Source organism: Odocoileus virginianus, chromosome 3 (assembly GCF_023699985.2).
Source record: "Odocoileus virginianus isolate 20LAN1187 ecotype Illinois chromosome 3, Ovbor_1.2, whole genome shotgun sequence".
NCBI lineage: Eukaryota > Metazoa > Chordata > Mammalia > Artiodactyla > Cervidae > Odocoileus > Odocoileus virginianus.
In genome coordinates this window covers 28,581,128-28,600,614 of record NC_069676.1, presented here as the reverse complement: position 1 = coordinate 28,600,614, position 19,487 = coordinate 28,581,128, and the positions used below count along the sequence as shown (strand labels likewise).

At 41.2% G+C, this 19,487-nt stretch overlaps 1 protein-coding gene across 18 annotated transcripts in view; it reads left to right on the top strand.

Annotated features, from left to right (window-relative positions):
• SNCAIP (synuclein alpha interacting protein) overlaps positions 1-19,221 on the top strand; it is a 153,767-nt gene extending 134,546 nt beyond the window's left edge. For 14 of the 18 annotated variants that reach the window (XM_070465111.1, XM_070465106.1, XM_070465107.1 and 11 more), the window contains 4 exons: positions 5,162-5,254; positions 5,829-6,897; positions 8,436-8,506; positions 18,668-19,221. In XM_070465111.1, coding sequence (XP_070321212.1) covers positions 5,162-5,254; positions 5,829-6,897; positions 8,436-8,506; positions 18,668-18,752 — 1,318 coding nt within the window. In that variant the 3' untranslated portion in view covers positions 18,753-19,221. The other 4 variants (XM_070465113.1, XM_070465114.1, XM_020891039.2 and 1 more) reach the window with 4 other exon arrangements.
• Positions 19,222-19,487: the final 266 nt, after the last annotated feature.

Sequence of the window (19,487 nt, the reverse complement as noted above, 5' to 3'; positions counted from 1 at the left end):
GACTAAGAGCAGATGCCCCTCTAAGGGGACAGAGGTCAGCCCTTGGAGAGCACATTGGCCGAATGACAGTTGCCATACTGGTAGGGTAATCATTGAAAATCAAGAACAGCACTCAAAGTAATGGTAACAGATTAGGAGGACAGACCTTAAAAATTAAGGTTCAGGGGACAAAAGTGAAGTTTTACTTTAAAATTATAAAAAATATTTTTTTTCTTCTTTCCTTGTGAAAAAAGATCTGTAGTTGGTAGGAGGCCTTAACTGGTTAAAAGTTAATTCATGCAACAGTGTGACAAGTCCTTAGATCCTCTGGCTCCTCACTAAACTTGGGAAACATTTCTCTCTCTGCTTCTGCTCTAGTGCCTTAGAGGTTAAGAGTTTCTGCACTCCTCCACCCTTCCCCTGTCAGTGCCTAGAATACTGTCTCTAATGAGTTTAGGCTTTCACTAGAAAAAAATTTAAACTTAAAAATTAGAGGGGTTCCTTTCTCTCCAACAATCCTCTGCCCAGTTACACAAGACTCCCCTGGGATAGATGAGCTAAGCAAGCTTTGAAGGTCTGGATGTAACTGAAGGGGAAGTGCACAGAAATTCCTAACTCCCTTCAGGAAGTTATCTTGTCAAGGCAAACATACTTGTACACATGTCTTTATGTACATGTATAGGTATTTCTGAAAAGAAGTTCCTAGAAAAGGAATTGCCAGAACAAAGGGGCATGCATGTGGGTTGTTGTTGTTGTTAGCCACTAAGTCATGTCTGATTCTGTGACCCCATGGACTGCAGCACACCAAGCGTCCCTGTCCCCCCACCGTCTCCCAGAGCTTGCCCAAGTTCATGTCCCTAGAATCAGTGATGCTATCCAACCATCTCATCCTCTGCCACCCTCTTCTTTTGCCTTCAGTCTTTCCCAGCATCAGGGTCTTTTCCAGTGAGTCAGCTCTTCACATCAGATGGCCAAAATATTGGAGCTTCAGCTTCAGCATCAGGCCTTCCAATGAGTATTCAGGGTTTATTTCCATTAGGATTGACTGGTTTGATCTCCTTGCTGTCATGATACTTGTAGATAGATGCTGCCTAATATCCTTCCAGAAATGGTGTACCAGTGGATACTCCCCCCAGTAGTGTATGGACATATCCATTGAGAGGAACTTTAAAATAGTCCAATGGAATGTTTTTTCTAAAGGTTTGTACTCAGAGAAAAGACTGCAAAACACGTTCCCCTCAATCTCTCAGCACAGAGTCAGAGAGGCTTTCCTGAGCTGTAGCAGTTGCTTTATCGGTAGAACTCTTCAAGGTCAGGGTCTTGGCTGCTCTCTCTGCTGATGATCCTGAGATAAAACACACATGTACAGTAATAGACAGAAGTTATTCCACTGTCTCCAAACTGAAGGCTGTAGACAGTTGTAGTCAAGCCAATGAGAATATGAAATATGAGAGGTTATGCTGGAGACCCTCGTTTGTACTTACTGTGTGTCTCAGTGAGACTGGCAAAACTAAAACAGAAATTCACTTACTCTATTTAGTCCACTGTACCCTTCCGACTCTAGGGCACCAATAACATAAAAATGTGCAAGAGGAAGGATGGAAAACACTAGTTTTTCAGTCCAAAATTGTGACTGGGAGACAATCTTGAGCGCCTTTTCCTCCTAGAATATTTTTACCAGTCCTTCATCAACATAGCTGTTATTTAGAAGTGGCACCCTTCAGCTCTCTTAGACATCTTGATCTATAGGTGTATCAATGGGTTGAATTGTGGCCTCATAAAATGATGTGTTGGAGTCCTAACCCCTAGGACTTTGGAATGTGAGCTTATTTGGAGATGGGTCTTTACAAAAGTAATCAAGTGAAAATGAAGTCATAGGATTGGGCCTAATCCAAGATGATTGGTGTCCTTGCAAAAGGTGAAAATCTGGACACAGAGACAGACCCACACAGGGAGAAGATAATGTGCACATAAAGGCAAAGATCAGGGTGATTCATTTAGAAGTCAGAGAATGCCAAAGAGTGCCAGTGAACCACCAAACACTAAGAGAGAGGCATAGGGCCAGTTCTCCCTCACAGCACTCCAAGGAGCCAACCTTGTCAACACCTTGGTTACAGACTGCTAGCCTCCAGAACTGTGAGAAAATAAACTTCTGTTGTTTAAGAAAGGCAACTTGTGGTACTTTGTTAGAGCAGCCTAGCAGACATACTGGACAAATGCTCACATGTTTTCATATATTCATATTTCATATGCTCATATATTATAATTAAAGTTGATTATTCCTTTCTGAGGGCTTTTTTAGATTCTAGAGAATAGAGTCCTTTTTTTCTCCATCCATACCTGGGATTCCTGTCATGAGTCATCCTAACTGCCTCCAAATAGTTTTCTTGACTGTGTCATAATTCACATTGACACCTAAAAACCCTTTAAAAGGAGACTCTAATCTTGCTTCATCTATTTTAATCCCTCACCTAATATTTTTCTAGGACTTCCCTGGTAGCTCAGACGATAAAGCGTCTGCCTACAATGCCGGCGACCTGGGTTCAATCCCTGGGTCAGGAAGATCCCCTAGAGAAGGAAATGGCAACCCACTCCAGTATTCTTGCCTGGAAAATCCCATGGACTGAGGATCCTAGTAGGCTACAGTCCATGGGGTCGCAAAGAGTCAGACACGACTGAGTGACTGAGCTGAGCTAATGTTTTTCTAAAATACTTGCCAGGCAATACCAAATTTCAAAGTAGGAAAAGTAGAAAGCTCCTGTGTATTTTTTGTTTTTTGTTTATTCTTTAGAATAGGGTCAGCAAACTATAGACTATATACTGAGGCCCAATCCACCCTACCACCTGTTGCTTTTTTTTTTCCATCACCTGTTTTTGTAAATAAAGTTTTATTGAAACAGAGCCATACACATTCTCTTACATATTACTGAATGTTGATTTCACAACTACATAAGCTGAGTTGAGTAATTATGACACAGAACTTGTGGGGTACAAGCCTAAAATATTTAATATTTGACCCTTTAGGGAAAAGTTTGCTGGCTTCTGCTTTATTTCAGTGTGTGAGTCACAGAATGAGCGAGATAAAATAAGATCACAGACTTTTTAAGTCTTAGGGATGGAATGTTAGTACTAAGACTGACCACTTCTGAGAAAAGGAGAATATCTGGGGCAGGTGGAAGAGTATTATGCAAATCTGATCTCTCAGAATTAAATTTAGGTAGCCAACAGCTTGTTGAGTATGTGCAGTGACATTTGGCAAGAAGATTGAACTTCCTCAAGCCAGCATCAAAGATTCAGCAACCCTTTTAAGAACACTTATAACTCATTGGTTTAGTTCTTCCTCCTGACTTATGGGAGCTGCTACCAGTTTTGATGCTTAGTTTTCTACTCCTGTAACAAATTACCACATACTTAGTGGTTTAAAACAATGGACATTTATCTTACAGTTCTGTAGGTCAGGATACCAGAATGAATCTCTCTAGATTAAAATCAGGGTATTCACAGTCTGCTTTCCTTTCTGGAGACTCTTGGATGAAAGTCTGTTTCCTGCTCATTCAGGTCATGTAGCAGAATCAGTTTCTTGCTGAAGTATCTGTTTTCTTGCTGTCAGCTGAGAGTCATAGACAGCTCCTCGAGGCTGCTGCATTGCTTGGCTCACAGCCGCTTCCTTCATCATCCAAGTCCCCAACAGCAGGTAGAGTCCTTACCACACTTTAAGTCCCTCTGATCTCCTTTTCTGCCTCTCTTCACTGTTACGCATGTGGTGAGATTGGACCCACCCCTTAATCCAACCTTTTTATCACATAAGGTAACATAATCACATCTTCCAGGGATTAGGATGTGATAGACATCTTTGGGGCAGGGGAGGGGACAATGGGGAATACCACAGGAATACTACAGAGATCAGTAAATACTGCTTACCTCTCTAAAATCAGAATCAGTTTAATTTACTTTTTCAAGTTCTATAATAATTTGTGTTTTCTAAACAGATTTTACCTTCTTTAACCTATAACTTTTAACCTATTTTCTTAACTTTAAATAAAGCACATTCTGATGCATATGCTTCTATGTCCAGAGTAACTCAACTGTTGCCATACACAGTTTTCTTTTTATACAAAAAATACCAAATGATTTACCTGGTACCTCAGCAGCTTCCCTGGTAGCTCAGCTGGTAAAGAATCTGCCTGCAATGTAGGAAACCCTGGTTCAATTCCTGGGTCAGGAAGTCCCCCTGGAGAAGGGAAAGGCTATCCATTCCTATATTCTTGGGCTTCCCTGGTGGCTTAGACGGTAAAGAGTTTGCCTGCAGTTGGTGACCTGAGTTCAGTTCCTGGTTGGGACGATCCCCTGGAGGAGGGCATGGCAACCCACTCCAGTACTTTTACCTGGAGAATCCCCCTGGACAGAGGAAACTGGGAGACTCCAGCCCATGGGGTTGCAAAGAGTCAGACACGACTGAGTGTCTAAGCACAGCACAGCATACCCAGCATGGAAGCAGTTTGCTTGCTTTGTTTGATTTAGCTTTTTTCTGATGGCTAAATTAATTCAATTACTTTGTAAATTCAGACAATTTAGGGAGAGTGAGTAACATTTTGGAGTATATCCTTCTAGCTTGGGGTGTGGGTGGGGGTTGGGGAGAGAGAGAGAGATTTCTTAAAAATGAAATAATGAGATTATATTACACACAGTATTTTGTAACTTTTTTTTTTTACTTAAGGAAAGTAAATTGCACTCTGTGTGTATGTGTCTGTTTATATAAATACACTTCATACTGTATACTTTATATGTATACACACACACATATATTAGGGAAGCTTTTTCTATGTCACAAATATTGAGATATATTATTCTTAATTGCTGCCTTCCTATAAATAATTATAAATTGATTTACTCAGTCTTAGTGATGAGCATTTATGTTACAGTTTTCTTACTAATGAGCTTCCCAGGTGGCGCTAGTGGTAAAGAACCTGCCTGCCATGTGAATAATAAATATCTTGTTGAGTACTTTTGACTGTATCCTTAGGAAAATTTCTGAATTATAAAGGTGAAGATTATGCCTCTTTGCAAGGCTTTTGAATTTATTGCAACGTATTGCAAATTATCATGAGAAAATGTATATCTATTAATTTATAGTAGTAGCCATGTGTCAGAGAACTTATTTGTTTTGATTTGTTTTTCCCAGACAGACAATGCAACGTGTCACACTGCAGAACCAGCTCCAACAACTTCTAGAAGCCCAGAAATCAGAGGGCAAGTCACTCCTTTCTTCACCCAGGTAATACCAGGAGTGGTGGTGGCTAAGACTTTTAAGTGTCTTTAATCTCTGAGCCATTTTCTTGGACTTTCTTTTAATATGTTTTTAGAAGATAACAACAGAAGACATTTTATTTTTATAAAGAGGAATAAAAATGAGCTATCACAGGGAAGAAGGCACTGGATCTAGGGTCAGAAGACGTGAGTTTATCTCTGGCCTCTGCCATTTCTTCTTTCCATGACTATACACAAGTCACTTACTCTTTTAGAGTCTTTTTTCCTTCATCTATAAAATGGAAATAAGGATATGTAGGCTCATAAGGTTTTTGATGATGGGATTGGGAAAATTTGTGCAAAATTGATGTGTAAACAAAACACTAGATACATTTGGTAGTCATAGCATAAGGTATGAGGCATCCCATTCTGGTTGTGGCTGCCACCATGGAATGTTTGTAGTCTGATTGAAACAGACATTATTCTTATTTCAGTCTTAGTGATGCGGAAGTTATTCGCAGCGGTAAAGCCACGCAGTGATTTGTGGCTGAGTTATTTTAACCAATAGGAGACCATCTCATATATCCTCCATCCTCTTGCAGTTCACCATCCTCCCCAGCTTGCAGAAAGCCCCAGTGGAAGTCCCCAGACACAGAGGATGAGTCTGTAGCCAAAAGCAAACCTGGACTCCAGGAGGGGATTCAGGTTCTTGGAAGCCTGTCAGCATCCAGCCGGGCTAGGGCCAAAGTGAAAGACGAAGATTCTGATAAAATCCTACGTCAGTTATTAGGAAAAGATATTTCAGAGAATGTCTGCACCCAGGAAAAGCTGTCGTTGGAATTCCAGGATGCTCAGACTTCCTCGAGACATTCCAAAAAGATCCCGCTGGAGAAGAGGGAGCTGAAGTTAGCGCGGCTGAAGCAGCTGATGCAGCGGTCCCTGAGCGAGTCTGACACGGACTGCAACAACTCTGAGGACCCCAAGGGCACCCCTGTGAGGAAGGTTGACAGGCCCAGGCCGCAGCCCATTGTGGAGAGCGTGGAGGGCGTGGACAGCGCAGAGAGCCTCCACTTGATGATCAAGAAACACACCTTGGCATCAGGACGCAGGTTTCCTTTTAGTATCAAGGCCTCCAAATCCCTGGAGGGCCACAGCCCATCCCCCACCTCCGAGAGCAGCGAGCCGGACTTGGAACCCCAGTGTCCGGGCTCAGGAAACAGCCCCCCGAGCCACCCCTCTGGAGAAGCCCCTCAACCCAGCCCTGACAGCACCGCGGCCCAGAAGGTGGCCACGAGTCCCAAGAGTGCCCTCAAGTCCCCGTCGTCCAAGCGCCGGACATCTCAGAACTCCAAACTCAGAGTGACCTTTGAGGAGCCGGTGGTGCAGATGGAGCAGACTAGCCTGGAACTCAATGGAGAAAAGGAGCGAGAGAAAGGCAGGGCGCTCCAGCGGCCGTCCGCGGGGAGCGAATCAGGGGATCAGCTCAAAAGGCCTTTTGGAACCTTCCGGTCCATCATGGAGACGCTCAGTGGCAACCAGAACAATAATAATAACTATCAGGCATCCAACCAGCTGAAGACCTCCACCCTCCCCTTAACCTCCCTTGGGAGGAAGGGGACGGACGGTAAGGGAAACACCGGGAGCTCTGGTAGCAAAGGAAAAAATAAGGCGGTGAGTGCTGTTTGGAGAATGTCCCTTTTATTCCTTTAAATTAATGATGCTATTCCTAACACCACAGATTACAGCCCTTGGCCACCTTGAGGGAATCCCCGGAAGAATTCTAAAGGATGCATGGAAAAACAGACGCCAGCGTTTCTAATGAGATATGTTGTGTTGAGTACCTTTTACTCTTCCTTTGGAAATTGAGAGAGGATGATTAAACAGGTCACAGGAGATTATATCCTGGTCCCTAGATTTGCCCAAGTAGTTTGATCGTTGAGAATTAGGAATTGTAGACAGGGAGGCATTTCTACAGGATTAGACTACAAAATCGATGTGGAATCAGGCCTATCTTTGTCCCTGATTCTGCCTCAGGAAGAGTTAGTTCTCCTCATGTGACTGGACAGTTTATTCTTGAGCCCAGTTAAACAGCATACAAATAGAAATTCTATTTCTAAAGACTTAGCTACTCAGTTTTAGAAAGATCTTTGGAATGAATACACCACAGGGACCTCCAGACTGACATTTCATGACACAAGCCCCTAAGGAAGCCCTAGTGGTCTACACTGCTTGCCAGCACACAGGGGATGGCAGAGTGTGTGCCATGAACTACACTGTGTAATTGCATTTATTGTAAAACCACAAGTTATAATCTGGATTTAAATCCTGTGAATAAGAGATACAAACGTCTTTTTAAGTGATGTTTCCTGCATGCTTTGTGCCTGCTAGGCCCTTAAAAACAGCAGCCAAAATGTGGTATAGCAGCCAAAATGTGAAACCCTCTGTGGAAAAGGAGGACCCGGAATATCCTTCATGGTAACTAGAGAGTCAACACCTGCATAACTTATTATCTGTTGTAAGGTGCAGCCCCATTCCAGTGAGGTCTAAGAACTATCCAGACTCTTTTTGCAGTATCAAAATCAAGTTTTAGTTAATGTAACTCAAATTAACAACACACAAGTTTTAATTGCATATTGCAGTTGCTTTTTTATAAAAGACTTTAGCATGTATTTCCACTCCAGTACTCTTGCCTGGAAAATCCCATGGGCAGAGGAGCCTGGTAGGCTGCAGTCCATGGGGTCTCGAAGAGTCGGACACAACTGAGTGACTTCACTTTTACTTTTCACTTTCATGCATTGGAGAAGGAAATGGCAGCCCACTCCAATATTCTTGCCTGGAGAATCCCAGGGACGGCAGAGCCTGGTGGGCTGCCGTCTAAGGGGTCACACAGAGTCGGACACGACTGAAGTGACTTAGCAGCAGCAGCATGTATTTGCTTCAGCTTAGAAAAGTCACGCTTGTGCCCTGAACCCCAGGCCCTTTGGATTAAATATGTCCAAACTTACATTGCTGGAATATAACTTTTCCAGGTAACTTAATGGGTCCTGTCACTGAGGAGTCAAAGATCTCAGCAATTCCCCGTGCACCTTAAAGTGTGTCCGAAGCTTCTCTCCTTTAACCTGTCTCTGCACGCCTCCTGTTTATCGAAACTTGTGCATGTGCTAAGCTTGTTGCATGTGTTCAGATGATTTTTAATTGCACCTCTCTAGGAGATGTACGGCAGCTGCATCAATCTTTCCTCTAACACGCTGATTGAAGAGCATCTGCGTGACTGTGCACGGTACGTGGTGCTGGGGTGTACCCACAGCAGGGCCAGGCCTTCGCTTTAAATTGTATGACATTTACAGTGGTGGTCCTAGGGCATCTTTTGCAGGTGCTGACACCTAGGAAGTAGAAAATTACAACGCCTCCCCCAAATAGAAGCTGGCAGATTTGTAACTGGTCCTTAGAAAGGGAGCAGGTACCATCTTGGAGGGGCTTCATTCCAGCAGCCAAGGGCAGAAGAGTCTACTCATATCACAAATAAGCTTGCTTCCCAGCTGACCTTGACTTTCAGTCTTTGTTTTAATGGTGGGCTTTCCCGGTAGCTCAGATGGTAAAGAACCCGCCTGCCAATGCAGAAGAGCCAGGTTTGATCCCTGGATCGGGAAGATCATATGGAGAAGGGAATGGCAACCCACTCCAGTATTCTTGCCTGGAGAATTCCATGGACAGAGGCGCCTGGTGGGCTGCAGTTCATCGGGTTGCAGAGGGTCAGACAAGACTGAGCAACTAATACTTTCACGTTCTTTCACATGAGTAAGTATAAAAATGACACTTCCTGCCATGGGTAGAATGAGTCAGCCTCCTATCATAATCAGAACTTTGAAACCGAGCTGTGGTTCTTCATTGCTGGTTATAGACTGAAAGCTGCTTTAGTTAGCAATCTGCTGCCCTCAGGAGAGCTGAGGTCCTGCCATGCTGAAGTTAGTTCAGTGTTCAGAACTGCAATGCTGGTCTATAAGCCAGGCTGTGAGAACCCACCACCACCACCACCAACAAAAAAAGGCCTTTCTTCAACACAATATTTGTGATTCAAAAGGCATGGACTGTGTATATAGAAGGATCATCTCCAAGGTGCCCAGTGACGCAGGCTGCTCCTTGAGCAAAGTCCTCCTTCAGCATAGCTTTTACTCACCCCAGGATACACACAGCTCCCCAACAGAGCAGGAGTCAGGGCAGTGCTTAGAAGAGGGCAGCTGGCAGGGAGGCACTGCAGTCAAGTGCCTCTGGACAGGCTTATTCCGGAGAGATAAACCCCTAGCCCCCTTTCAAAAGGACTAATCATTTAAATTAAGACTATGGCATGCCTTTTAGCACCCTTCCCAAATCCTCCAAAGTGTTTGTGTGGAGATGTGTTTATAGATAATAATTACAGATACACAAATACAAGCAAATATGCTGTGGATATAAATGTTGGTTCAGAATTCTAAGGTGTAAGAAATGTCACTCTCTTTTTCTTTCCCTCTAAATCAAATTTAATCCGCTTCATGTCTCCGTTCAGGCTGGAGGAAAAGTAAATCTGTCATTTTACAGGGTCCCCCTAGGGAGCTCATTAATTCCATACATAAGTTGAAGGAAGCCCCTTGGAGCTCTGGTATTTACAGGTCACCCTCGTTCTGCTCAGGTCAGGCTCACATGTTGCCTAAGTCTGGGCTGCTTCCCACCACACTGGGGCAGGGCATCTTGGCCAGTGCTAAGAGCCTGGTGCCTGGGTTGGGAAGGAAATAGAAAAAAAAAATACCCATTCCCTTCCCAGACTTTGGTATCAGCCCACTTCTGTTTCTCCCAGCCTATCTTGACCATCCTTGTACCCGTCTGTGTCCACATGTTAGGTTCTGTCTTCTAGCGCCTGGAAAATTCTGAGTTTGTCCTTAAAGGGAAATCACCAATAATACTCTAAGGCAAGGAAGCACAAAGGCTTGGGGAACTCCTTTGAAGCAGGAGGGAAAATCCCTCTTGTTTCTTCCAGGCTCCCACAGCACCTGAAAACAAGATAATTAGTATCACAGTAGATTCTCCTGCTAGATATATTTCATCCTGTCTTCTTACAAGCAGGAGAACAAAGCTAGCAGTCTACTATAATAGGATTACAGAAATCAGAGCACAAAAGGAGGTTATGAGGCTACTCAGATATCTGACAGCTGGGTTAACACTTTCCTTCTCAGTTAAAGGAATAGTCCTTCTGAAGACTCAGTTTTGAACCAATCAGATTCACTGGCTTCATGTATTAAGAGAGTTTTCTTTCAGTGATAAGGAGAAACCCCAAAATTATAATTATAATTCAGTTTATTTAGATAAACATCCAGACCCCCTCACTCTCCCCACCATATAAAATCAACATGTATTTTATCATGGTTTTAGTTTGGCATGTGTTCCATGAAAAGTGAAAAGGCACCAGTTTGTTCACTGTAGAGTGAGAAGTTTTCTCCTGTTCACTCACCACACACAGAGATAGGGAGGGCCAGCCCAGCTCACTCCTTAGATAAAGTAAGGATGGCTGTATCTAGTTGAAATAAAGATCCCTCAGAGAAATAAGCTAGCATGGGAATGCGGACATGCAAAACACCTATTAATTCTTGTTTTGCCTTTGGGATCCATAGCAAGGGCATCTCACAGAAAGAGGCAAAAAAAAAAAAAAGGGAAAAAGCTGAAGTGCCTCTCTATCAGTGATGCCTTCAAATCTTGACCCAAGAATTTTCTTGAAGGCCACACGGTTCCTCTGGGAAGCAGGGATTGCTTGGGATCATGTAACTTGGAAAGCAGTGGGTTGAAGTTGGCTCTAAGCATTATGCCACTGGTGACCCTATCAGAATGTCCCTGGGAGAAAGAGAGGGGCAGTGGACCCTTCTTCCAGCCCTATCCTTGCATCATGTTTTAGTTCCTAAGATTGTTTTTCTTAGTAAAGGAAAAATAGAGAATGAATACAACATTCTAATGTCAGCTCTGTGAAGGGAATTCTGTTTGCTATTTATTTTTCCAATTGGTCACAGTTTGATAGCAAAGAATCTCAATGTCTTTTCAATGCCCTTTAAAGTTAGATTCAACTCTGTTACTTGGAATAGTTTCCCAGTGTGTTTCAACTGCAGAGGATGACTTTGTATATAACAAGCAGATTTATCTTTACTTTTTCTTATAAAAGACAAGTTGGTTTTGAATTATTACAACTCCAAGGGAATGTTGGCAGTTACTTATCTTAAAATGCCAATAAGACATTCATTTCCCAGAGTTTAAGTCTATGTGAGATCTGTAACACATAAAGTGAGCATCGATTCCAGCCCCTGATAGGCAGACGGCATTAACCCTGGTCACCACTGGTCATATCCTCTCTGACCACAGTGGGACCATGGCCTGAGGGGTTAGCATCAGGAAGCCCCTAATCCTATCACCAACATGAGAGCAGACTCCTTAAAAAGACATTAAGCAATAAACACCATTAGTGTGGGTTTTACTGCCAAGGAATTAGCCACGCTGGGACTTATACATCCGGAGCCAAGAGCTAGTAGCACATATTTCATATAGATGTCAAGATTGTTCAACAGCCACTTCAGAAAGAGTGGTGAATTTGGCCTGAAATGATGTAAGGATATGGCAGTGGTCATCTGCTGTGCCCAGTTGGAGGTTAGAGTTCAGGGTACCCCTACTATGCATGTGCATACGTACACACACATATCTGTCCTTTAGCATGTCCTTTAATATGTCAGGACATATTACTGAACAGAAAAATGAGCCAAAGACGGAAAGACATCGGGAAAGTAGAGGTGAGGCCCTGGCTGAAACCAGTCCCAAGCAGTGTATACCATGGCCCCTCTGAACAGCATTCCAGAATCGTGATAGAAAATGCAGGGAGAACAAAAAGGCATCTCTGATCCTGGTAACTAAAGCATTTTTGCCATCATTTATCTGGGTATAAATCAAATAACCACACCTTAATCTTAAATTTCTGACCTGAAAGTATTTTCAACTCATAGGCTTTTTAGAGATTCTTGAAGGGATAATTATCTAGCCATAGGAGTGTGACCAAACTAGCTGAGATTATGTTGATTGCATAGTTCTAGACTGAATCCCTGAGGGCAGACTGAATCTCATCACTTTAACAGTTCAGAAAAGCTAGTTAGAGTGCTAGTACTAAAAGGGGGTTTGGTAACCCTCTAGACAGAGTTTCTGCCCCCACACCACAGTTTTATGTTCTAATCTCTGATGTGAAGTATATCTTTCTGTGTTTTTGCATCTAATATACTAGTTCTGGGGTCCAGAGCCAGGAGAAGTTGGTGTACCTGGGGTGACCACCTCTGCCTCAGAAAGCCCTAGAATTTATCTGACTCCTTTCCCTATAGCCCTCCCCATATTTGCCCAGTTTTCTCCTGCTCAGCTCTTGTCCTGCCCTCCCCCACCTCCGCCTCCCTAGGATTAACATTCATTTCAGAGAGAAAACCTGCATTTCATACAGGTTCCTATGATGTGTCCCAATCTGGAACCATTTCTCCAGATTACATCCATTAAGTAACAGCCTGTTCTTTGAAATGGGTCACAGTTTTGCACTGTTTTTGGCTGTTGCCTAGTAGAATCTTGTGTGTGGAGAAAAATGCCCATGTGATGGAGAATTGTTCACATGAGCAGCTCTTTCCAGCGTCTGGGCACAACTTAGAAAACCCTTTATAAAATCTGCCAGAGTTTGCAAGATTCATGAGACCGTGATTCACACATGGAGTTTTTATTCATAAGTTCCTTATACCCTCTGGGAAAAGGAGAAAGCATATTCTATCATAGGAAGACAGTAGAACAAGGTTTAATATCAAAATGTGATGAGTTGAGACATAGAAGAAGCTATTGCAAATAAGAACCCATGTTCTATCTCAAAACACTGCACTTGGAAGGCAAGAAATGAACATGTGGAAAACCTATGAGCTGCAAGTAGGAGGGGACAGAGGGGAGATCTACCTTGGAAACCAAAATCCTCCCATTAGAAATACACTCTTTCAGCATACTCATCTGGTTTAAGTGTACTCCCAACAGTTATGAACAAACAGTTCCCTTCTCCCACCTCCACCTTCCTTTCCTCTCCCTTCCCCTCCCCCAGAGTCCGGTTTTGAATTGTGTGACTCCAAAGGGGATGAATGTCGAACCAGTGTCATATTTGTGCCACATGTCTGCCACTACTGCAGTGTCTTTACACATTAAACTGTCTATGAACTGTCTTAGGCCTGGAGTTTTAAAGAAGCCGTAGTCACTTGAGTTTTTAAAGTATCAGGTAGACTTTACCCAAACATCTTCTGGTATCTTCACTGAGAATCCCTGCCCCAGCCACAGCCATCTGACCCATCCCCTCCCACGTGGACGACAGTGCAGCCCTACGACTCTCCCGGATGTCAGATCCCGGACTGCCGGTGTCCTTTGCTTGAATACCATCGTCGGCAATTTTGCCGTGCCAGAATAAGGCATGTTTCTTCATTTAGCAAGAGAATGATCAGAAGAAAATTGAGAGGATGTAGTTAAACCATGGTCAACCCCATGAAAGGTGTAAGAACTTCCTGGGAGTGGTGACCCTCAGTAGCACCATCATCCCCCAGTCTGCACCCCAGTGTCTAGTTTGGTGCCTGGCACAGGGTAGGGACTTTAGAATATATGAAGGAGAGGAAGCTAGAGAGAGGGAAAGGAGGAAGGAGAGGGAAGAGACGAGACAAGCAAGCCTGTCATCCTGAAGAAAGAACGGTATGCTCCGTAGAAGCCTAGGCCTTTTAGTTACAAGTCTTCTCTGCTACAGTGAGTTTAATACTGAGTATTTCAAGTATATATTTTTATTCTTTGAGCCAGAATCTTATTTTTTAGAAGACAAGCATTTATAGATATGCTCTCAGTGAAAATCTGAAGGAGATCACAGAAATAGCTAAGTCAGTCTACCTGTTTTGGCCATCAGTAGGAATATGTAATGCATACTCATGGACCATTTTAGGCAGATTCTCTAAAAAAACTTGCCATCTAGTCACCCGGGGCTGTAGAAATATGGAATCCAGGCACAGATGAGTCAGCAGGTTAGATTACTTGAAAAACTGTTACTTAAATTTAAGCCTTCTTTCCAATTTTGGTCACAGAGAATGTGATTTTATATCCAAAAATGAAATCAAGAGCAGCAAATTATCTGAATAATTCATGCCAGAATTACCCAAACACTTTTTGCTTTTTTTTTAAATTTGAATACTGGTTATTCAGGACTAAGTAATTGAAGGCTTCAGGGAGTCTTGAATCATCCTGATATTATTCAGATAAAAGCCTCAAATTAACATTTTACTTGGTATTGACTCAACTCTAATCATGCTGGGTTTTGTTCTACACAGAATGCTTTTAGTGTTTTTAAACACAACACCCCTTATATTAAAGTAGAAATACTCCCTTAATATCTAAATTATGATGATATCCTTAGACTTTTTTTAAAAAGTTTTATTGATTTTTATATTTTTTTGTCCAAGTGCTATAGGTGCATGTGATAGTAACGCCTTATAACAAAAACTGGCTGTCCATGTGTCCGACCTCCCCTGTTCTCATTCCTTCTCCCCTGAATCAGACATTTGCTTTGCTTATAGGTGTTTTCTCTAGTATTCTGTATTTCTCAATAACATACTTTTATGGACTTTCAATTTTAGATATTATCTCTGTTGTCTATTGGTATCTTACTGCAAAAGATAAAATGATAGCTGCCACTTATAAAGCACTTACAATGTACCAAAGAATATTCCAGGTACTTCATGCATATTGACTTTTAATTTTCACAATGAATGACACAATATGGTAGATGATATTATTTATCCAAATTTTCCAGATTGGAAATCAAGACACAGAGAAATTATATATCTTGCCCAAGATTACACAGTACCAGTGGTAATAAATTATCTATCCAGGGTTTCAGCTCAGTTTGGTTCCAAAACCCATGTTCTCAACAATGAACCAAATTTGTCCAGCTCGATTTTGGCAGCCAGCACTGCCCCCCATTCCAACACACACACATATACGTACCTGCCTCCTCTTCCCACCATCAAAATAGTTGTATCACTCTTGGGAGTTAAACCAGTATTTGGTGTTTGTTATTATTATGGATATCTAAATAGTTATCACAGTGGATACGTGCAGTGTACTATTGTTACATTTCTTTATTTGTGTAACTTTGTTTTCCTTGAAGATAATAATTGTGATTTTTAAGTATATAATTTCTGAACACTCTGCTGGAGACAAAAACCCTTCTTTCAGTGCATTCAGACACATCAGGTCCCTCTCTGTTTCAGCCTGTTCATGGAGACACCAGCCTTCCTTTTCCCCAGTCTAGATTGCTGCTATCTGGCCATGTTACACAGCTGTATCCCTGCAGTTTCTTATATACATTATCCTGGGAATTGCCTTTGGCATTTCCCCTGTGATTTCCCCGGTGCATCTGCCTTTTCCCTTTTTGTCAGTCTATATTCCGTCTTTGGTAAAGACAACTTCCATCCTGTGGAGGTGAAAGGATGCTAAAGGTTTTGAAGCCTTGCCTGTCTGAAAATAGCTTCATTTTGCCTTCATATGGATTAGCATTATTTGGCTGGGTATAGAATTCTAGATATGAAGCCATTGAATCTTGAACAGAGTATTTCATTTTCCTCTGGCTTCTAATGTGTCTGTCAAGAAGCTCAGTTTCTCCCTAATTTCTAATCCATTGGAAGCTTTTACGATTTTTCTCTTTATCACCAGTATTTTGATTTCATGATACTTTGCCATGATCCTATTCTCATTTCTGGGGTGTGAGTGTTCAGCAGGCTTTTTCAGTCTGGAAGTCTGTGTGCTTCAGTACTGGGAAGTATTTTTGTACAATTTCTTTGAAAATTTTATCCCCTACTGCTTTTCTGTTCATTTTTCTGAAAATATTGTTAATCTGATGTTCAACACATGGGACTGATCCTTTTATAACTATTTTTTCTATTTTTCTAAGTATTGTTTAACTATATTTCTCCTATTTTTATCCATACTTTTGCTTTTTCTAAAAATTCTTCCTAGGATATTTACTCAACTTTACTTTCCAACCTTTCTAACTTTTTATTTCTTTGATTATTGTGCTTATATTCAGTAGCATTTTATTGGTTTTCTCTTTTTTTTTCATAGCATTAAGTATGCAAGACTTATTTAAATTTTATACTCAAATACAAAAACAAATGTATATTTTTACATTTCCTTCTTTTTTACAATAAAGATGGTATCCTTTACACATAGTCTTGCTTCTTGCTTTTTTTCACCTATCATTTTAGAGGTCTTTATGTATTCATTAAAGAGAGCTTCTTCATTCTTTTACATAGATATGTATTCTTTATTTGCATGAATGTATTATTTTTAATTCTTTCTACATTTTAATTGAGATTCTGGTCTTTCTTGTTGATTTGTAGCAGCTCTTTATGTATTATACATTATAAAAATTAATGCTTTGTGATACAAATAGCAAATGTTTTCCGCAGTTTTCCTTGTTACAATTTTTTGAAGTTCTTCTCACCTCTTATATTATCTCTATTGACTTTGACTTCTGTTTCTCTATTTATCTTGGTCTCTGCCTGTCATAGTAGCACTTTTCTCAAATATCTGGTGATCCCTAACCCATTCATATTTAAGAATAAGACACTAAAACTGAACAGAAGCTCTGGCTTGTTGACTGTAGATATTGCATCACACAGACTGGTTAAGCACTAGGCTCTTTGGCTGGGAAACTCACGGTCAGTATTTGTAGGACTTTTCTTTTGGCAGTTCATTTCTCAAGATAAGGTAACTCCAGTCTCCTCCTCAGATCTATTAACCTACTTTCCAGGAATCTTTGGGTTAAGGTAACAGGGGATGGGTTGACAATTGTGTTTTATAACTTTCACCTAATCCCATGGTCTTCACCCCCTTCAGCTGAACTTAGAGTCTCTCTGGTCCATGCCTTGCAAATTGTAACCTGCGGTCTCTCTTCACATTGGGAAAGGAACAGTCACCTGGCTGCATTAGGTCAGGAAGGTAATCTGGGTATGAACTTGTACTTCCAAAAAGTTTTAGAATAGTCTTCCTATTTTCAGCACTCACACAGCACCCACTGCAACTTTCAGAAGTATATAGTGTTTCTAGTTCCTGTATCATGAACATCAGTTTGTTGGGCTCCCTGATTGTAGGCTTAGATTTCTGCTTTTCCTACCTGCTCTGCTAAATCAGTTACACATGTTCATCCATTTTCCTGTTTCTGAAATGTTATTGGCATTTTGTGTGTGTTATCTCCTCTTCCATTTCCCTTATTCATTTAGGTTGGTGCCTTTTTTATTCATTTGCTTGTTCTTTTGTAAGAAAGAGATGATTAATACTATGTATTCAGTCTATCATGCTTAATTGGAAGTTCCTAATCTTTTAACCAACCAGGTTTTACTTTCACACTCTTCCCTTTCTTTCCCATAAACATCTCTCTAAAGTTCTGTTTGGATGAACTTTAAATAAAAATAAGAATTACAGCTTTCAGACAGTGATGATGATCATTATTAACCAGTCTAAGAATAAACTACATGATCTTTGTAAGCAAGAGTGATTTTGAGGGCCATAAAGCCACGCTTGGAGTTCTCCATTCAAATGTGGCCTCATGTGAGCAAGTACAATTCCCAGAAACAGTTTGATTTTGTCTGGCTTAGCAACAAGAAGGAATTTAGTAGTATGCACACTTGCTCACACTCAGAAGATAAGTCCTGTCTGGGAGATTTTACACCCAGAATGGGACTAATATTTCAATGAAAATGATGCTTCTTCCCAGGGGAAATTCACATCGATAGCTAAACTGTTCCAGACTTGAGCTGGTACTTCTTTGCGTAGATTTACACGGTATTGAGTGTTGAGGGGGAAACAGCACTACTGTTCCCTAGGCTCTTCTTTTTCCTATTGACATACCTACTTGTGCTTTTCCATCGTGCTACTGCTCAGTAATCACACACCCAAAGCAAAAGCGTTTCCTTTAAACTATTAATACTCAAGCTAACTGGAGAATAAAGAGTGTCACCAGTGAACCCCATGAATAAAATATAAATATCTATTGTTTCAATTTAACAAGCAGTACTACTCTTCCTATTTTGTTTAACTGATAAAATTCATTTGACAGTAGAATTTTACTTGGATTCCAATCGGCCTGATTGAGTAATTACTTCCGGGGCCGGATTTTAAAGTATCCACATAGTATGTTATTACGTGACTATTCCTTTTATTGTTTAAAGAGTGGTTTATGTGAAAAAAAGAATAATTTGCATTCTGGAATGAAGTGTTCTTCAGTGTGGTTTGTGTGAGGATAATTTCCATTTTGGGTGAGCTGTTTAGTGGCATTGTATTGTAACTTGACCGTAGTTTTATCTAATTTTGGCCTTGTGGTTTGTCTTCCACTTAGGCATGATGACATCAGTAGAAAAATGAAGAAATCCTACAGTATAAAGCATGTTGCTGAGCCAGAATCAAAAGAACTCTTCTTATAAATCACTTTTTTATTATCTCTCATTGCTGCCCTTTGGACACCGTTGGAAATTTCTGGACTGTCCTCTGTGGAAATAGAATCATGAGAACAATGCCTCACCAGCAGAAGACCAGACGATTAGGATGCCTTAAATTTATAGCACTAGCGTATATAAGACACATTTTGGGGTGATATTTGTATATATAACTTGTTTTTAAAGAGATGCAGTTTGAAAGCATGATTGGGCAAATGTATGTTTTTTAAGATGGATTCAGCCTCCCCACAGGACATCCACCAGCCACTGACACATTTTGTCTCATCAGTTGCATGGGTGTTTGCTGATGCTGGCTGAACCTCTCTTTCCCCATAATATGGGCAATTTGGGCTCAGCTTCTCCCGGTGACCAGGTCAGTGCTGTTGTTTTCTGTCGAGTGTTTTTTTCTGTCGTTTTTACTTTTTGTATAAAGGAAATAAAACAATGTTAACAACCACCTGTAAGCCTGGGGCACTTACTTTCTAATAAGTCTGTGATGTTCTGATTTCTAAGGGGCTTTAAGCATATTTTGACCGCTGGTATTTTATTTCAGGAACAAACTGCCCAGTTGAGCTGCTTTCCCATAGGGGTAAAATAAAACATTCTACTTTTCACTAAAGTACTAAAGGATCAAACGAGTATATAAAGTAAGTCAATTCCTTCTGTCTTTTCAAATCTCAGTGTTGACAAGAGAAAATACTAATGACAGCTAAGGATTTAGCC